At 32.3% G+C, this 21,822-nt stretch overlaps 1 protein-coding gene and 2 pseudogenes across 1 annotated transcript; 1 reads left to right on the forward strand and 2 right to left on the reverse strand.

Annotated features, from left to right (window-relative positions):
* Nucleotides 1-2,659: 2,659 nt before the first annotated feature.
* On the reverse strand, nt 2,660-3,520 carry LOC131619182 (large ribosomal subunit protein uL10-like; annotated as a pseudogene).
* A 1,900-nt stretch (nt 3,521-5,420) lies between these two features.
* Nucleotides 5,421-12,635, reverse strand: LOC131619183 (uncharacterized; annotated as a pseudogene).
* A 5,089-nt stretch (nt 12,636-17,724) lies between these two features.
* LOC131619184 (uncharacterized) lies at nt 17,725-19,881 on the forward strand. Its single transcript, XM_058890308.1, has 8 exons — nt 17,725-18,071; nt 18,155-18,283; nt 18,362-18,430; nt 18,504-18,614; nt 18,697-18,751; nt 18,867-19,216; nt 19,577-19,592; nt 19,691-19,881. Exons 1-8 carry the CDS (start codon nt 17,874-17,876, stop codon nt 19,879-19,881), a joined length of 1,119 nt encoding a protein of 372 aa, XP_058746291.1. The 5' UTR covers nt 17,725-17,873.
* The last annotated feature ends 1,941 nt before the right edge of the window (nt 19,882-21,822 follow it).

The raw sequence follows: 21,822 nt of genomic DNA on the forward strand, positions 1-21,822 counted from the left end.
TTTGCTTAATTCGTATACAATCGTTTGCTTAATTTGATTGTTATTATAGGATAGAGATTGTTAAATTCGATCTATTGTGTTCCTTAATTTATAACCGCTTTTTAACTTTGCTTAATTGTTAATTCGCGTAATCTCTAACTGAATGCTTAATTCGGCAAATAGGAATATAATTGAAACAATATCTTTCGCGCTTGTTTGAGTGGTGTTGTAATCGAATGGGATTGAGAATCCGTTAGGGAATTGAACATATAGTAATCAATGATGAGTAAGAACCCGAATCAGTAGAGCAGCTTATTTTATAATCACTTTTGTTAATCACTTAATTGAAATTTCTTTATAAATCAATCCTAACCCCCCCCCCCTTAATTCAATTTACCGTCGGTTAGTAATAACTAAGAATCCTTGTGAGACGATATCCGAGTTGTCGTTACCGTTACTACAGTTTTTACAAAACACTCGTTTTTGATCTGTGCGCGACAGCGGATCAGTTCTCCACATACCCAATCATCTTAAGTACCATAAGGATCTACAGGGACTCCACCGGCTAGCTTTCCTTGAAAAAGTAATTTGTAAACTTCAAACCTCTCGTGCCTAGCCTTCTTTTGATTAAGCATCTTTAAGTGTTTGATCATATTGAACGCCACCATGTTCTCACGTTGCTTTTATAATTTAGAGTTCATGGTAGCTAGTATGAGGCAGACAACTTCTAAGGCATCATCAACATGCTTCTTATAAGCGTCTATTCCAGTCTTATAAGCAAAATTAGAAGGCTCATCTTCGGGAATAAATGTCTCTAAGATATGCAAATTTTTCTCATGTTTGAAGACAATCTTTAAGTTTTAATGCCAACTTAGAAAGGTAATTTTTCTTTGTCAAGGATTAATCGCAAAATATTGTTTGAAGTGTTTGTTTACATGATAATATAATAATATTTGTACGATAATATGATAATATTGATCATAAAATATTTGTTTACATGATAATATGTTTGTTTGAGGGATACATTTTAAAAATTGTGAAGATATATGTATCATTAAAATATATATTAAATTAGATCTTTAATTAAATATGTTTTCACTATTTTACTCACACTAAATGGCCCTCAACATTTGATTTAAAATATTGAGAAAAAAGAAAATGTGAGTTAAGAACTTTGAGAAACAAAGCGTGGTGAAGTTCCACATTGATTATAAAAGTGAAGATTTGAGCATTTATAAGTGGGAGAACCCACACACCTATCACAATAAGGTTTTTGGTGAGTATGTGTTATGTCTCTCACAAGGTGTGTTGCTCATAAAGAAAATCCCTAAAGTTAAAATGCTCCCTCGTGTTGACCCCCGAATCAATGTTCCAATAGAAAAATCTCGTTGAAAGATTTTCTTGTGGATTGAGATCCATATTTTAATTTGTGTTAAGTCGGTGGTGGTTTGATTGCATAAAACTCAGTTATTTAGATAGAAACTTCTTTCAATTCATTTATCCTACATGGGTAATATTTATTCATTATGCACCTTTCTTTTTTTTTTAATTTTTAATTAACTTTTTCCCTAGGTCAAAACTAATAATCATGGTGAAAGGAAAATGAGGGACACACTTTGAATCCAAGCACCAACAATTTTGTATTTTTTTTGTTACAAGAGGAGTGTGTTCCCTTTATTTTTATTTTTAAATTAAAACTAAACATCTTTTCACCACGATTGAAAGTAACAAAAATGATTTTAAAAAATTCTCTTTGTTTTTTTAATATTAAAACAAGTTACATATATAAGCAAAACTTTTTCACTTCTGAACAGAATACTGCCTTAACTCCATAGGCAAAACTCTAACCTCTCACCCCACCCCAATCTCCATAAACGTACACACACCATTTCTTCATAAACTTTCATCATATCTTCTTCAACTCGAATGGATCATGTAACATGAAACTCATTTCTTTGACTTCTTCTTCACATTTCTGGTACGTGAAATATTTCCACCATTCATGTTATGAGTTATATTGTTGTTTTTAGGGTCAAACTATTTGTCTTTTAGGGTTTGTTATTTTTTCTTGTTGTTGATACACTAGACCCTATAGATTTTATGTTGTTGTTTTTGTTGAGTTATATTGTTGTTTTTATTGAGGTAAGAAAAGTTTTAGTGTTTAGTCAAAAAAAAAAAGTTCTAGTGTTGTTGTTGTTAAGATGAGATTAAAGGTTTGATATTATTTTTTTTGTTGAGTTATATTGTTGTATTAGTTTATAAAAGTAAAAAATTTATGTTGTTGTTGTTTTTGTTGAGTCATGTTGTTGTTTTTTATGAGATGAGTAAAAGATTTGTGTTATTGTTGTGATTTTTGTTAGTTATGTTGTTGTTTTTGTTGAGTTGTGTTATTGTTTTTATTGATATAAGTAAAATGTTGCGTTATTGTTGCTTGTATTTGTTGAGTTATATTATTGTGGGTTAATACCTATTTTCCCCTACCATATAGGCCTTTTTTGAAAAAATCCCTGCAAAAAAAACTTACATGGAATACCTCAACTTTTGAAAAATATTTGTCTTTAACCCTTGGTCAGGCCACATCACTAAAAATGATGATGTGGCATCGTTTTTTATTATTAATTCAAAATAGCTGCCACATGTGTTTATTGCCTCATGGAAAGTCCAAATTGTCCTTCTACAATCAAAACACAAACATGTGAGGAGCAACAGCCAATGTTGGCTATGAAATGGCCAAGGAAAGTGAAGTAACCATTGAGACACCAATAGCAAACTTAGAAACAAGGTCATGGTCGGTAAGATCAAGAACCTCAGGGCTAAATATGGAGCCATTGTCATAGACAGAACTGACCATAAGACCGTATGAAAAGGGCCTAATGCCTAACTTGGCAAGCAATGCAGCTTCAGAAGATCCCACCATGTCTCCCTTCTTGATGAGTTCGACAGGGGTGATGATTTCAACACTACCCTTGTTAATCTTTGTGGGAATATTGAGAACCTGGAAGAAAGAGGTATGGGATGGATTGAGCCCTGTGTTGCCAAGAGGAACAACAACACCAATGGGAGCAACCAAACCAACACGAGCAGGGGCTCCTACCTTGTACTTGGAAACTCCTCGCTAACCTCTTTCAAGTATCCTTTGGTGAAAATCAAACCAACATTCCCAACAAGTAGAGGAATCAGGTTAAGAAAAGCATTATTCTCGGACTTCTCAGCGTGCATCCTAACAGATCTCTTCATCACAGTGTTCTTCCCCATAAGAACCACTGAATCCCCATGTAGACCACTTCGAATATTCTAAAGCTGCTTAGATCCAACATTGACAACATTCACAATAAGAATCTGCGAAAACTCGTTGAGAAGCTGACATAGCTTGGCGCCGTAAGAGATCTTCTTCTCGGTTTTGGTTAGTTTTGGTGCCATTGATGAGAATTGAGGTTTTTTCTAAGGTTTTTGAGAGAGCAAAATTGATGGCAAAGACGAAGATGGCGTCAAGGCGGACAGCAAAAGGGGTTGTCTCTTTAACCACTGGTTTGGTGAAGGTTTGTTGGTGGTGGGCGTGAAACAGAATTTTTTTAAGGCCTCTTTGAAAAAACACGATTTATTGAAGGAACACGATTTTTTGAAGGAGAAAGAGAATTAGGATTTTGATTGTAGAAGAGCAATTTGGACTTTCCATGAGGCAAAAAACACATATGGCAGCTATTCTGAATTAATAATAATAGAAAACGATGTCACATCGTCATTTTTAGTGATGTGGCCAGACCAAGGGTTAAAGACAAATATTTTCCAAAAGTTGGGGTATTCCATGCAAGTTTTTTTTTTGCAGGGGTTTTTTCAAAAGGGGCCTGTATGGCAGGGGAAGATAAGTATTAACCCTATTATTGTTTTTGTTGAGAATAATTTAATGCATGGAGAAGATTGAAGTCCTTATAAGATAATGGATCAGTGTTACTTTGTAAGGAGAAGACTAAAGTCCTTTGTAGGAGAATTGTTCAATATTGAAATGTTAAGGTAATATGTTTACATTTGTGCAAAAAAAAAAATTATCTTATGTCACTTTACCGTGTTCTTGGCATTTTGTTCTTAACAAAATGAAAGTTATTTTAATCTATAACTATTTGGTTTTTTTTATAAATTTAATTATATTTTAAAACTATAAATATTAGTTAAACAAATATGAGATAACATCATCTAGAGAAGAATTGAACCCCATAAATAAAATGGTAAAAATCTAGTGAATTTGAAAAGGAAATATAATATTGTATTCGGGTCATACAACTTGGAAACATAAAATTATGTTGCCTAAATACAACATGAAGTTTTCTTTTCAAATTGCTATGGTTAATCGTAAGAATTTGAAAAGGAAACATCATGTTGTATTAAGATAACACAACTTTATGTTTCCAAGTTCTTTTAATACAATATTATGTTTTTATTTCAAATTCATCATACTAACCATTTTATTTTTGGATTTTAATTCTTCTTTAGATTATTCAATTTCTTCTTTGTTTGAACAAATGTTTTTAGTTTTAAAATATTTTTATATTAATAAATAAAATAAATGGTTATAATTTAAAATAATATTATTTAGGCCAACAGTCAAGACATTGTTAAAGTGATAGAAAATTTAATACATTTCTACATAGTTGTAATTATTAATTGTGATGAAAAGTTGTCTTAAACATCTATTACCTTGGTTACTATTTCAACTCTGGTAAAAAAACACATCTATTAAATTCCAAAATTTTGTCGTCGAGATTCAAACCCAGAAACCAAGCACTTTTCACCTTGGTTAGTATTTTGACTGTGGTGAAAATTGGCGCACTTTCTATCACACCCTTTGTTATTACGAATGTCTAACGGTGGTGAAATCTTTTTAACAATTAGAGTGATAGATATTATTTGTAGTATTGTCTGGAGTTTTATCAGTTTTGAGAATACCTTATTATTTGAATTCATTATATGAATTGTTTCTAACTCTTCCTTATAAACATACATAATATTGTTGTAATTAATTTAGTTAAGTTTACAACTATTCAGGAAGCTAAAGTTTGAACACCTTGGGTTGGGTCTAAGCTCCCAATAAAACAACATCGGAATGACGTGTATAACTTCTAGGATAAGGCACATTTGGTGGCTATTGTTAATAGTTTGGCCCATTATAAAATCATTGATGAGATTATGTGATGTGTGGATGAACAATCCTCACAAATGTTGCAAGAAATATTAAGGGAGGTTTATGTATTGGTGCAACAAAAAGTTGTGGAACATATTAAGATACTTCATGCAATGGCGGAGCCAGATAAAATTTTTTGGGATGGCCGCTAACGTAAAATAAAGATTATAAATAAAATGAAAATAGAATTTTAAATAAAACATTTAACTTAAAATATATTTAAAGTTAATTATCAAAAAAATAAATTACATGACTTAAAAGTACCTTAAAATAATGTTATACGTGTTCCGAGTGACTTGAAATCACCAATAATAGACTCATAACTAATGCTTGCACTAATCTCCCTTTCAATATATATTGTCATACTATCTCCTAGAAACCCATCATCCATCTTATTTCTCAACTTAGTCTTGATAATTTTCATTGCTGAAAAAATCCTCTCAACTGTGGACGTAGAAACGGGAAGAGTCATGATAAGAAGAAGTAGTCTATCAATCAAGAAGTAAGTTTTAGCCTGTCAAGATGCAATCAAACATAAACATAGTTCTTGAATATGTGATAAATTATTCAAGTTTGATGCCTGACGAGCAACAAAAAGAAAATGTTGGAGTTGAAATTGCAAATTATTCTTCTCTTGATCACTGAAATTCATAGGATACTATTTTTCAACTAAAAAACAAATAGTATCAATGTTAAAAACTTTATATCCATCATTAAGAGACAAAGCACAGGAAAGGGTTAACAAATCCATTGCTTGCTCACTAAATCTGTTATTCAACTCTTATAATTGTTTGTCAATGGTAGTGAAAAATATTTCAAATTTAAAGTAATGTTGAATTGTGACTTGATTCTCTTCAAGACGGGAGTGTTCAAATCTTGTTGTTGAATGAACATCATTAAGATCAAGAATATCAATACCATGTTTTTCACAAAAAGATCTCACTTTAGTCAACAATATATCCCAATCATTTCCTCAGAAGTCTTGAATAAAGCTCTTTGTTGAACGAACCAAATGCATAACATTAACTACATCTTGATTTTGTTTTTGTAAGCCTTGAGAGAGCATATCTGTTATCCCCATAATTTCTTTCATCGAGTGTAAAATAATATAAAATTTAATGCCTTCAAGTAATTATAACAATTATCATCATCTCCGCGTGTAGCATAACTTCCTCTTTCATTTGCATTTTTTTAAAACTGAACAAATTGCTTCATACATGTTTATCAAGCTACAAATAGAATTGTAATGTGATCCCCAATGAGTATCTCTCTTTCATTTCAAGGTACCAACTTGATTTGCACCTTTACCACTTACAGTCTCATCAATCTTTAACAAATATGAAAATTCTTCTAATTGGGCAGCTTGTAACTCATCATAACGCTTTGTAGAGGAACAAACAACACTGACAACAAAAATCAATTTATCAAAGAATTGATGAATTGTTTGTACCTCTCTTGATGATGTAACCAATGCAAGTTTCAATCGATGAGAAAAACAATGAACATAGTATGCATAAGGAAAATCCTTCATAAAGAGTGCTTGTAAACCATTTCATTCTCCTCTCATGTTCCTAGCATCATCATACCTTTGGTCGCGGATGTTAGAAACATCAAGTTTATGTCGAGAAAGTATATGACATGTTGCTTCCTTAAGAGTTAAAGATGTGGTGTCTTTAACATGTGCCACATAAAAAAATCTATCTTGTATTAAACCAACTTTATCAACAAATCTTAATACAAGAGTCATTTGTTCCTTTTTTTTACTCGTCACGAGCTTCATCGACAATGATAGATGATTTAGAATCACCAATTTCCTCACGAATATGATTTTTCATCCTACTAGAAAGAATTTGCAAGAACTCTTTTTGAATTTGATGTGAAGTATACTTGCAATTTTGTGGAGCATTTTTCAACACAACTTTTGCAATTTCATCATTGTAAGATGCTACAAGTTTTAACAACACAAGAAAGTTTCATTGATCGAATCGTTAGTTTCATCGTGACCCCTAAAAGCACAAGCTTGAAGCGTTAACCAACGAACTGTGTCAATTAAAGTCTTGAGACGTAGCCAATTATTCATTCTTTGACTCAAACTTTACACTTGAATAGCATTTTGAATATGACCATATTGATTCAATAAGTCTTGACAAGCTTTCATTGCATTGTTGTGTGGTGAGCAAGGATCCTTCCCTATGTGTTTAAGAAAGAAACAATGTTTTCCATTCCTAACTTTCTTCCAAATTCTAAAACCCGTAGAACTGAAGAAATGTGATCCAGGATGCCCACTTGGTTTTTTGCTAAATAGATAACATGGTAAGTAATATGCTACATCTTCGGATGGTGAATATTCTAACCATGAGAGAAATATGCTAAACCAAGTGTGTTGAAACCTTCTTGGATGATCCTCGCTACCGGATAAATGATAGCTTACTAAATAAATTTGATATGGACCTCTTTTTAGATAAGCTCTTTGTATTACATCCACTTGATTTGGTGGATAATGCCAAATCGGAGGACACTTTCCAGAATCGCATTCCAAAGAATTTTAAAAACCATGATACTCTTCAATTATTGGATTCCCAAAACCATGATGCTCTTCAATTGTTGGGATTATAATTTCTTCATCTCTCTCTTCTTTTTCAATTTCACATGTTTTCCTCTTGAAAAAAGAATTAATTTTTCTATTATTCATCTTTAGTTTTCCGATAATATCAATTTAGAGAAAATAGACATTAAAAGAGAAAAAAATTATAAACTAAATGGGACCAATTGTAGTTTACTTGAGAAAGTACAACACGTCTCAACTTGAACAACAATAGAAACTATTCATTAAAAAATGGGACAATATATATAATCCATATCAAAAAATTGTTAACTTCATTAATTGAAAAATGAAGAAATAATACATCAGTACTAAAATTTCAAACGCTTTAGTAAAGTAATAACTTGAAAAAAAATCCAAAAAGAAGAACCACAGAGCCACATGCCCACAACTATAAGCTTTTGGAAGAAGAATCCCAAAAAAATCAAGCAAGCAATCACTCTAAGAAGAAAAGAAAAACCTCATCATGATTCATGAATGAAGCCTTTTACCTATTACATGTTAGATGAATCAAATATGCGAGCAAATATTTTAGCTATTTCGGTTTTGATAGTGGCACTATTTCGGTTCAAAGGTGGCACACGCACGTGGATAAGAAAGAAAAGGTGGAACCGTGGAAGCTTTTTTACCTTCTGTATTTTCTAACCTAAGCGTGATTTCACATAAGGGTAGAAAATAAATTTGGATTTCACATAAGGGTGATTTTGAATTTTCCAGTATATAATTTATTTTTTTTAAAATAAAGGGGTGGTCGTGGCCTTCCCTATCCCCCCGTTCCGCCACTGACTCCATGTTCATCTACTACGCACAACATCAGTACAAAGATGGAGATGCTCCAAGTAATTTCTCAACATCAATAGGTAATAGGTGATGTTATTGTGGAGAATATCACATAGGGATCACCATGTTGAACATGATGCCACCTTGGAGAATAGTATTCCAAAGACTCAATTTCTAATTAATGAGAATAATGGACACTTAATGAAATTATTTGAAAAGATAAGAACATCATTACACATGTCTGAGCTACTATATATGATGGCAACATGGATAAATAGTCTCATCTTACTTCTTATGTATTCATAAGAGAAATGCTAGTAACACTCTTTTTTCAACACTCTCTCCAACACTTATTTTCTTATTGGTTGAAACATGTGTGGGTCCCTCACTTTGGAAATGAATCCCACATATGACCCATACATGATTCAACCAATAAAAAAGTGAGTGTTGGAGAGAATATTGAAAAGAGAGTGTTGCTAACACTCGTCATATTCATAAATCACATAAACATTCAAAACAAGTCACTAAAGAATGCGACTACTATTTATAACACTAAATTCAATGATGTTTATACTTTTGACTCACTTTAATATTTTCTTCTATTTATTTAATTTCCTGTCTTCTTTGTTTATTTTCTTTTTGCTTTCTTTTATTTACTTTTTTTTGGTAAAATCCCATCATTTTCTATTTTTTTTTATTTTTTTTATTAAAATAGATGAGTTAAGAGATATGAGATAAAAATACTTTTTAAAAGTGTTAACATAATTGAAATGTCTAAATTACATTTTGAGATCTTGATGCTCTTAGTTAACCAAAATAAATAAAATTTAACGATGGCTAAAGTGATTTAAACTATGAGATGAAATTTATTTCAATCTAATTTTTTTGTCATCAAGTTTAATTAATCCAATTTTATTTTTTATTTTTTTGTTAACAAGTTGAATCCAATTCTCTCTCACAAAAGTCCAACTCCTATCCGATTACTAAGAAAAAATCGAAATTTCAAATCATCAATTATTATCGGTGAAGGTATTATTGTCCTTTTGTTTTTCAAATTGAAAGGAATATTTTGTTGAAAAAAATCAAAGGAATAGTATTTTCTCAAACCAGTTGCAGCAAATACAATGATACCAGGCTACCAGCCATGCTCATTCACCACGCGAGTGCGCGTGAGTCGCACCTTTTCCGCCAACTAAAAATCAAAACTCTCGTGCTTGACAGCTATTATTATACCCTCTCTCCATCTTAGTTGTTAAAAAAAAAACATAAATATATAATTATTTTCATTATGCCGAAATTAAAAAAACATACCGTTTCACTTTTCAATTAGAGTTATTTTCTTCTTTCAATTATGAATATTAATAGAGGTGTTCATTTTTTTAATCAATTAATAGAGGTGTTCATTGGTTCGGATAAATTTGAACAAAAATATTGTGTTTGAATTGGACTTTTTTTAGTTCGGGTAAGAATCAAACCAAACTAATAAAATCTAATGATAACTGCGTACCTGATCAGATCGATCTTCAAGGTCTGCAATGAACTGGATCTTCTGTGAACTGAGAGGGGGTGTGTCTGCAAGGTACTCCGATGCCAAAGTGAGAAGATGGAGCAATCAGAGTGCAAGTACAAGGTAAAAGAGAGAATGAATGATGTTACCTGATCCTCTAGTGAAAGAGGGTATTTATAGCCCCCAGAGCTGGGCCAAGATCTCGCAATTGGACTGGATGTCCGAACCCAATTCGGAGACTGTTAGGATTCTACGTGGATAGTGGAGACCAACACGTGGTCTCCATCCTGGGTCAACCACTCCGAAGTTTAAGGGGAGACGCGGTCTTTTAGGGAGTGCGTGGATTCCGCTTAATCCGGAGGGTTGGAAGTGAAGGAACGCTACAAGGAGGAGGGTCCTCGGCAGAAGGAGCAGGCAGAGGTGCTCGCAAGGAGTGTCTGCCTTGTCTCGGGCAGGTGGCCTTACTCGAGACAAGTGTTACTCGACTCTGAAGATAGTGGGTCAACCGACCGAAGGTCATAGGCTACGCCCGTCAGACGGGCACTTTAGTTATGCGCCGGGGAGGATTGTCTTTCATGGGCTGATAATAATTTGGGCTTAAGTCCGACTGGGCCAAGCGCCGGCCCAGTCCAGAACAATAACCAAACCAATAAAATCTAATGATAGTTATTTCGGGTATCAAATTTTCAATTTTCTAACAATAAACCCAACTCAAACCAACCATAATAAATTATCATGAAAATTACTATCGAGCATTCAACTTCAAGAAGAAAAAAGTGTAATGTCTTATGTGAACAAGTTATGTTATTTTAATTTGTTATTTAAAAATTGTTAGTGTAATGTGGTAACTGAGCATAGAGCTATAAAACATATTCATTATCATATTAACTCAAGTGACTAGTTATAAATTCAAAAGATTTTTATGTTAGATATTTTTGAATCTATTAAAGAAAAATTATTAGTCTAATATTTATAATTGAACACTATTAATATTATATATTTTTTATATTATTATAAAAAATTAATTTCCATAAATAAATTAATTTTTTCAAATATTTTTGTATTTCTTTATCTATTTGATCAATTCAATTCAAACTAATCTATTATTTCTCGGTTCGGTTTGAGTTTTATTGCAAAAAATTTCAAATTCAAATCAATTCGTTTAATTTAAATCGATTTGAATATCGAATTCTTTCAAAATCAAACCAAACCACTCCTTAAACACCTCTACACCATTTTAAACAACCTCCAAAGTGTTACTATATTATATTTTAAATATATATATTTTCTCCATCCTAATATTATAAACAAATTTTATTTATCTAGTCCAAACCAAATATATTAACTATTCAATAAAATTAAAAAATAAAATTTGTTTTATAATATAAAATAGGGGGAGTATTTTCTTAGTAAACAATTAATTTTTTTCTATGATTATGAATTTACGAATGGAGATTTTCTAACTAAAAGCAAAGTTATTAGAATAAAATATTTAACTAATAGATTAATGGATCTTTGAGTCTCATCGAAACCTTTTTTTAGTCTCTCTTCTTTTTCTGTCACAATTACAACCATTCATCCATATTTTATCTCTCATTAAAAAATTGTATTTTTTGTTTATTTCTTTTTGATAAATTATCCGCCATTGGATTAGCACAAATGAAAGGCTGGACAAAAAGAGCATTAGGTGAATATTTTTTTTAAATAACCACTTTTTTCAAAAAAAATTACGTAAATAATTAATATTTTAAATTTTTTTATAGAAATGACCATTTTTTCAGTTTTTTTACCCATTGTTGTCATTCTAAGTGGCGACTACACCTAAAAAAGAGACCAGGTCGCCACCCTATTTGAAATTTTTTAATTTTTTTAAAATTGTGTTGGTTCAAAACCACCGCAAATATATATATATATATATATATATATATATATATATATATATATATATATATATATATATATATATATATATATATATATATATATATATATATATATATATTTGCGGCGGTTTTGAACCGCCACAATTTTTTAAAATTATATTTTTCAATGTTGTCGCCACCCCAATTGGCAACTTGCTACTAAAATGAGTGTAGTCTTGTTGCCACTCTCATTGGAGACAATGTGTTAAATTGTTGGCGACAATGTGTAAATAATTTGAAAGTTTGATTATTTGTGTAATTTGTTTTGAAAAACTTAGTTAATTTTAAAAAAATCGCGTCAGTGATCCATTTTCATATATCATGGATAGCAAACTAGTGTGCAATGCAAAAATAGGTAGTGGGAAATTTATTATCAAGTTAAATGCACTTCTTTTTTTTGTTACAATGAGGGCCGAGGCCCGAGAACAAACAAAACTACTTGATAACAAGCCTAGAAGACGAGGCACCCTTGGCGTCCTCCTCAATCAACCTCACAATAAACTCTGGCGCAACATCAAACCGAACGATATCACGACGAATCCCACACCCCGCACTAGCAAGCGCATCCCCACATTTGTTCGCTTCCCTATATGAGTGATAGATAACCACCTTCTCCAAATTATCAATAAGCCTGCCAATGTTTGTTATAAGTGATAAGCTCTTAATCATACTAAAATACACTCCTTAAAGCTTACAATATGAATGTCTAATATTACATATCATAGGTCAAGCTCATGCCTAAAAAATATATCATAGACTATGCTCAGACCTTCCAAAAATGGTATGACCTGCCTTATTCGCACCTTATCCCTGATTCCCCAGTATCAATAATGTGGTAAGGAATGTTGATGCTAAAATTTGCAAGGTCATTCCAAGCATAAGTTTTGTTGAAGGGATATGCTTGTTGAGAGAATGAACCCGAAAAAGGAGGAGGTTATGCTGTGATACTGAGTGGGAGTAGTTGGCATCCATAATACATAAATTTAATGCACATCGGGTCATTGAAACATTTCTAGCGTAAATTCACCATGTGCCCTCACACGCATGTGATCGAGTTCTAGCAAGCTCTTGTACTACTTCCCCCGGTAATTAAGTAAGAGCAAAATCTTCTCTTTACTAAGTTGGATTCAGTGGGATTTGTTGGCAGAGTTTCAATCTCAATGTATTCCATGATGAAGGTGATCCTTGACGGATTTTCTCTTCCCTTTGACATAACAACCATAAAGATGATTGGGGTGAGACTGGGTTTCTCCAGCGTCTCTTGGATAAAAGAATGGTTGATATCTACCATTACTAACTTTTCAAGTTATATATGACGTCTGCCCCCGTGTTATGCATTATAGACATATGTGTGGTCTCATACACCTTAAATGAATACAATTTTTCACTGACCATTGCTACGTGTTTTTACAGTAACAAGTCATTATCTCCTGCTTCCCCTTTAAAATAGGAGACCACGAGTTAGGATTTTGTATGCAACATGATCTCATTTTCTTCCATCTCTAATGCAAATATGAGACCGGTGATGAAAAATTCATATTCTCTCTAGTTGTTGGTGGTGGAAAATTAAAAAACGCAGGGACATTTCTACTGTGAGCCCTTTTTCTCTCTTGAGAATAAGGCCAACTCTACTTTCGTTGCTATTTGACAGCCTATTTATAAAGACGACCCACTTCATGCACGACTTTAAGGTGGTGGGCGTCATTTTTACAATGAAATTCACAAAAAATTGGGACTTGAAGGTCGTTGTGGGTTCAAAATAGATGTAAAATTTTAAGAACTCAATTGACCACTTAGCCATTCTCCCTGCTAAGTCGGGTTTAAGGAAGACTTGTTTCAAAAGTTAATTTATCCGAACTACTATCAAATGTGCTAGAAAGTAATGCATTAACTTCCTTGATGCAATAACCAGAGCCAAGGAATCTTCTTAGTCTTCTAGTAACGAGTTTCAATACTTGCTAGTGACTAGGAAATGAAGTATACTTGGTTCTAATTGGTAGGGGTGGAAAAGCGTGTGGTTCGCCCCATTTATACATGTCTCGTTTAAGTCATTCCAAAAGTAGGGTAGGGCGGGGAAGACTAACTTAGACGTCTGAGCTTAAAAATCAAGGTTTCCTCATTTACTAATGAGTTGGCGGATTGGCTGACGGACCCACCAATTTTTCTTCTTCTCTCTTTTTTTAAATGGTGGGATGCTCAATAAAGTCTGAGTGGTATTGTTGAGATGATTCCTGAAGATATTAGTAATTGGAGACTAGGTGATATGGTGAGTAACACGGGCGCTTGGAATTATAGTAAATTTATTGAATATATGTCAAGTAATTTCTTTTTAAATATTCAAGCAATTTTACCACTACCAATTGGTCAAGGAGGTGACCAACAACTTTGATTGGGAGAGGGTGGAGGAAATTATATGGTTGATGATGCATATAACAGGTTGACTGATACTTATGAGATAAAGATCATAAAAAATGGATGAAGGTGTGGAGATTGGAATCAACACAAAGGGTTAACGTATTTGCTTTTCATATTTTGCATAACAAGTTATTAACTAGTGATAGGTTAACAACTTGGTATGTGAAAGAACCTTATTGTGATTATTGTAACCATGTGGAGGAAACCTTGATACATGTTTTGTCCTCTTGCATATATAATATGGCGACACTTAATTGAAGTAACCATTTAAGCACTTTTTTTCTTCTCATTAGAGAACATTGATTTGATTTTAATTTGAACAATCATATTAGGAGGGATAGAAAGGTTAAATAAGATGCAATTTGGGTACAACTTGTCATTATTTGGGGTTATGGAGGGATCAAATAATTCATGATACAAATTATCACGATCCTTACAAGCCTTGGGAAGTGATATTGAACTTGTTTATATCATATAACAATAACATGGTTTCAACTAAAAGTTTGCAGTACAACACATGTAGAATAAGCAAGGAAGTGTGATGGTATCATCTAGATCAATGATGGATTTGTCATAACACAAATGATGCTTTCAAGATTACTAACACGAATATTGGATATGGATGTTTGTTTCAAGGTGAAGATGATCATTGGATTAATGGTTTCTCTAAATCACTTGGATCAACGACTGCATATGCAGTGGAATTATGAGAATTTTATTGGAAGGTTTAACTATGGCTAAAAGAATGGGGTACAATAAATTAGAAGTGCAAATAGATTCACCTTTTTACTATGTGTATATTAATTGATTCAATTATTTTTGTAGACAAAAATACAAAAACAATTGCAAAAATCAAGCGAAGGAAGTGGGTGTGGCATATTTCTGCTTCTAAGAAGGTGAATTTCTTCCTTTAGACAACTTTACACAAGTCTCTTCCTACGAGATCAATATTGTGTCATCGTGTTATGCTTAATCTTTGTCTTATATGCAATAAAGACGCTGAGACGACTTTCCACTGCTTGAGACACTGTGAATTTGCTACTCGCTTTTGAAAATCTATTGGCTTCTTGGACTCATTATTCTTCCAAGGGGATAATTTATATGATTGAGTTAGACATGACATCGACGATGACTCTACCTTTTTAGCTGCTTACTAGTGGTTGTGGCGCACTAGAAACAAACAGTGTCTTGCGAATGAAGTGATATCTTCTTATACTTTGAAATTCATCACATTGAATTATGCTAATTTGTTAGCTAAATGTTTTCTTAAGCATAATATGTCTCATCCAACGAGAACGATCACGAGAAATGCACACAAAAATAATAATATGATTTTGAATGTTGATGATAATAGTCTTGATAATTTCGGAGTCTCATATTTTGATGGATTGATTTGAAATGTCGATGATGTTTAGGTTCACAGTTTTGCGGGTAATATTGGCTATTCAAACATCCTTCATGCTAAGGTGATGACGTTATATCATGATTTGTGTATGGCCTGAGATCTTGACGTCAAAGATCTGATGTGTTATTATGACTCAAACTCTATTATCAAGTTTATTTTAGAGTGTGTTAATATTTGACATTATTATGCTGCAATTCTTCATAACATTAAATAATTTCTTTCTAGAGAATGACAAATTTATACCAGAAAAATACTTATGATGATTATCTAATTAAACTTTACTTTTTAGATAATTCTCTTTGACTGTACCAAAATAAATCAAACATACGAAAAATAAAGTCGAGGCTAATCTACAATATAAGAAAGTTAACTGCTCTGGAAAAGACCATACTGCCCCTGTGCTTCCCCAAGCTGCCACATGGACACCTTAGTTGCTCTTCTTTTGAAAACCATCCATTCTGTTTGCAAGACAAGCCAAATAAACCCTTTTCGAATTTTTAAATATAATAATCAAAATCTTTTTAGATTGCTATATTTCTTGGGTTCCACAATTATACCCTCTGCCATACTCAAAGGCTTTCTCATAGTCTTTTCAACAGGTTTTCTTACACTCTTTCTATCTACCTCAATCTTTTTCCTCTTTCTCCAAAACACGGGCCATTTGAAATCCGAACCACCTTCCATCTTCATCCATCTTCAACCTCTCCATCTTCTATCTTCAACCTCTGCATGGCTCGTCCGATGGAAAAAATTAAGGACATCAACGATTCTGAATCACGGGTGAGGTATTTCTGGTATTTGTTCTTGATCTCTCCTCCTCTTTCACGATTTTGAAGGGTTTTGATTTTAAGGAAAATGATGAACAAATTGTTTAGGTTTTTTTTATGAGTGTTGGGATGAACTAGGGTTTTGGTTGTTTTTGCTCTGCGGCTGTTTTCTTGATGATTTTTAACCTTATCCATTGTCATTTCTCATTAACAGGACTGTTTTCCAGATCCGACCCTTTTATGGGATTAGGGTTACAGGACTTTGTTTCATTTGACATATACAGTGTTGTGTTTTTGTGGGGTTTTATCTGTTGTACGGTCACTGCGACGACATATCCGTCGTAAAGTTTTGATTTTTCTGATTGTTTGGATCTCACCAGTTTTGATTTTTCTTCCCGTTGTTAAAAATATATAGAATCATCTAATGTGTTACTTCTGTCTGGTGTAGGGGGTTTTGGTCTGGCTTTGTGGGGATGTCATGTGCAGCAAGGTGCTTCTGGGTAAGATATATAGAATCATGTGCAACAATATGCTTCCGGGTAAGGTGCTTCCCGTTGTTAAAAATATATAGAATCATCTAATCGTTTAAAGGATTTAGGAAAATTCTGGGTATGTTTGGTTTCACGTTTAGACCGAGTCTTATGTGATGAATGAGGATTCATGTTCAGTTTGGTTTTTCTGTGATATGTCGCAGTTTGGTTTTTGTGTATTTTAATTTTCTGCTTTTCTATTTTGCAGGTTTTATACCCTAACACTGCTAGCTACTGCATTATTTGGTAAGCATGCATTGTAGATTCTGCACCTGTTGTAAATCATGATCCAAAGGTAAACGCTTTAGTATTAACAGACATGGTAAACACTTTCATTTGTTGTGCTTATAAGGTTCTCTGTTGTTTATAGAGTTGTTTTGCAGTGGTGCGTTAGCGGAGTTTTGCGTCTATATACTGGTTTTGAAAGTCCTAATTTGAACTCTTTTAAATGTGGAATGTGAATGCTTTTCAATATTGGTTTGGATATTAAGTTCATGTAAGATATTAACTCTGTAATAATATTTTAATTTAATTATAAAAGATAAATTTAAATAAACGTATTCAATCTCAAAGAAGGAAGAAGCAGAAGTAACTATTTCCAAATTAGAGGAGAAAGCTGAAATTCTGTTAGAGAGTGTTAGATCATCGGAGAACCAACTGGTATTACTGTTAATCTGCTTTATTTAACAGCCTATCAACATACATTGTGTTCCTTATCAGGATATCTATTGCTTTGCAGCAAGGTTTACTACTCAAAATTTCAGCTTTAGAGTCTGAAAGCAAAGAAAATATGGAAAGAATGCATCCAGACATCTTGAAGAAGTCAGAGGAAATTGATACTCTGCAAAAGGAGAGGATGAAAGTAGAGGAACATGCAGACTCTTTTGACAAAGAAGTCATACAGCTACATAAAGTCTTAGAGGAAAAAGAACAATGCATTTTGCACCATAAGGAACAGGAAAAAAAGCTGGAAGATCAGATCACAGAGGTTTTGAAGCTAAAATATTGTGCATGCTGCAATTTCCTCACTGGTGTTTGTATAATATTTATGTTTTTTTTATGGCTTTGCAGAACCGGTCGTTATTAACTGCTGCTGAAAGTAAACTCGCAGAAGCTAGAAATCAATATGATCAAATGGTAGAAAACAAGAAGTTGGAATTGTCAAAGCATTTAAAAGAAATATCTCAGAGAAATGATCAGGTATTGCATATAACTGATTATCGATCATAGGTGCTTGATTTATTATGCAATAACTTCTCATAACATGTATTTGAACAGGCTATTAATGACATTAAAAGGAAGTATGAGCTAGAGAAAATGGAAATTGTCAACATGGAAAAACACAAGGTTTGATCAGATATATTAGTCATTGCAGCACTTACTCTCCATTGACTCATTTCTGACCAATTTGAACCATCAGGCTGACAAGGCTATCGCAGAAATTGAGGGAAGGCGTGACCAAAAAGTTGCAGAATGCAAAGAAGAATCAAGGCAGCAGTTGATGCACATTCAGGAGGAACATACTAAGCTGGTATGTAATAAAAAATATAGAATTAAAATTATTGACTTAGAAATGTTTTGGTGTTTTATCTTCTGTTTCATCGGGATTATAGGTTGTCTTTATGCAAATAATTGGTTCAAATAACCCCTATTTTGTGTTCATTGAAGGCATGCATATAACTTTGGATGAGTATAATAACAATTATTTATGTGGTTACTTTGAGATCTTTCTTTGAGATATAAGTACCGTATCTGTCTTTCTTTGAAATTGTTAACGATGCAGGGAACTTCGAAGCTACTGATGTTGCCAAGGTAGTTCTGGATGTAACAGACTGTGTGATGCTTAGTGGTGAGACAACTGTTAGAGCTTATCCAGAACTTGCTGTTCGAACTATGGCTAAAATATGTGTTGAAGCTGAGAGCACCATTGACTATGGAGACGTATTTAAAAGGATAATGCAGCACTTACCAGTTCCTCTGAGTCCATTAGAGAGTCTAGCTTCTTCTTCTGTTAGAACATCACTTCGTACTTTTTCTCATGCTCTGAAAAACTTGAACATCAGTATGGAAAGATCGTACTTTTTCTCATGCTCTGAAAAACTTGAACATCAGTATGGAAAGATCTCTAATTTGGTTAGTCTCACTTCGTGGAGGGTATGGTTATTAGGAAATAACATTATATTCAAATGAGCGATAGGCGATTTTCAGCAAATGATGGATGTGATTAAATTATTCTCATGGTTTTGTCTAAAGGCTAAATATCATAAACTCAATACTGTCAACTTTTTAGAGTAGATTGAAAATCCAAAGTCTTATTGATAGAGCCTATGACCATCGGTGTTGAATAATCTTTTTACCTAGGCAGGTGAAAGTTTACCTGGAAGTTAGTAAAATGATAACTTTTATACATATCATAGCATTATGTGTTTTTGAGGCCCTGGAAAATGGGTTTGGGAGTATAATTATTTGATGGTCGTTTGTTTGTGATCTTAGATGAATAAGGAGGGATGTAAGAGTTTGCAATTATCAACATTAAGTTCACTTTTGTGTTGTTGTCTAATATTTATTTTCTTTTTATTCTTCTTTTAATTGTTACTCATTATATAGATGAAAGTGCTAAGGAGAATAGCTGCAGTGATGAGATTAGTTCCCCTGAGGCTGACAAAAGCAAAGTGCCGTTGCAGTTAGCAATTTTAGGACGCCCTAATGTTGGTAAATCAACCTTAATGAATACTTTGTTGCCAGAAGACCGAGTTCTTGTGGGTCCTAAAGCTGGTTTGACTAGGTCTTGTCTTTAAAGTCTAAAATGTTTTTTATATACAATCATCAGGGAAAATATTGCAAATTTGGTCTTGTGATTGTAAGCATGATAAGCTTAAAATCAACTTGCTATAGTTCTGATTTTTCTTAGATTCAAAGCTCTATTTTTTATGTGCATATTTAATTGTCAACCATGCTGCTTCACGGTTGTACGCATCCCAATAGGCATTTTGATTGAAGTTACTTTAATTATCATATTAATGGGGTTTATTATCTTTAGGAGAGACTGTGCACTCTCTAATGAAAAATAACAGCCAAGTCCAAATGAAACATCAAGAAACATGCTATTGAGGTCAGTAAATGGAATTAGTGGAATCATAATTGGATAATATCGAAATAATAAAATGACAGCCAAATGGAGTCCAAATGAAACATGGCAATGAAAAAAATATATAAAATACTATGTCTTTAATTAAAAAATATGATCTCAATGTAGTTAGTTTATATATTTTATATTTTTCATAAAATACTATGTCTTTAATTAAAAAAATATTATCTCAGTAATAATTTACTTTTTTCTCTAATTTCTTTTTTATTTTTTTACGTCAAATTTTAGAAAAAAAATGATCTAAATCATAAATCACTAAAGTATTTTATATTTTAAGTTTATCATGCTAAAAATTATTTAAAATAATATTTATGTAAAGGTCTTATTTTTACAAAAATTACAAGTAATTAAATTTTTTAAAAACAACCCTAAGAACTAAATCATATGAATTACTTACATGTGAGAATTGTTTTATAAATAATAACGAAAACATGAAGTTACTTGTCAAAATATTGAATAATAACGACAAAATATATTTATATATATATAAGAAAATAATATATAAGAAAATTTATGCTTCTAAAATAAAATTAATAATATTTTTAAGTTAGTTTTAGTGTATAAAATGTGATGCAAAAATAAGATTCTGTTTTACTAAACCTTTTGTACATGGAACATGAAGTTATTGATCAAAATATTGATTATTAACGGGACATGAAATTACTGATCAAAATATTGATTATTAACGGGACATGAAGTTACTGACCAAAATATTTTTTAAGGTACACGAGTACATGAAGTTATTGATAAAACTAATATTTGTACATGAGAACAAGAAGTTATTGATCAAAATATTGATTATTAACGGGACATGAAGTTATTGATCAAAATATTTTTTATTAACTTTTCTATACATTCAATTATTATTTTTTCACGGGTACCAGACATATTTCTATACATTCAATTATTATTTTTTAACAAGTACCAGACATTTTTCAATTAAAAAATATACATCTGAAACAAATGCGCGTCTCATACCAGAACCCGTACAAACGCATAAGATTACATAATATGCGCCACATAGGATTACATAATATTCACATAGAATATTCTGTATCTGTTAAGTACAAACTGAATCTTTCTTCCAGTTCTGCAGGCGCCATGTCATGAGTTGATGTCATGACATTCCATCATAATTTTTTTAGCTTTTATTTTTTATTATATTTTTTATCTTTTTAATTATTCACATATTTTATATTAACTTTTTTATTGATCTAAATGTTTTTACGGGGTACCAGACATTTTTCTATACATTTAATTAATTTTTTTTACGGGTACCCGACATTTTTTTATACATTCATTTATTATTTTTTCACGGGTACTTGACACTTTTCTTTACATTCAATTATTATTTTTTCACGGGTACCAGACATTTTTCTATACATTCAGTTATTATTTTTTCACGGGTACCAGACATTTTTCTATACATTCAGTTATTATTTTTTCACGGGTACGAGATATTTTTCTATACATTCAATTATTATTTTTTAACGGGTGCCCGACATTTTTCTATACATTCAGTTATTATTTTTTCACGGGTACCGGATATTTTTCTATACATTCAATTATTACTTTTTAACGGGTACGAGAC

This window comes from Vicia villosa, linkage group LG7, assembly GCF_029867415.1.
Source record: "Vicia villosa cultivar HV-30 ecotype Madison, WI linkage group LG7, Vvil1.0, whole genome shotgun sequence".
Taxonomy (NCBI): Eukaryota; Viridiplantae; Streptophyta; class Magnoliopsida; order Fabales; family Fabaceae; genus Vicia; species Vicia villosa.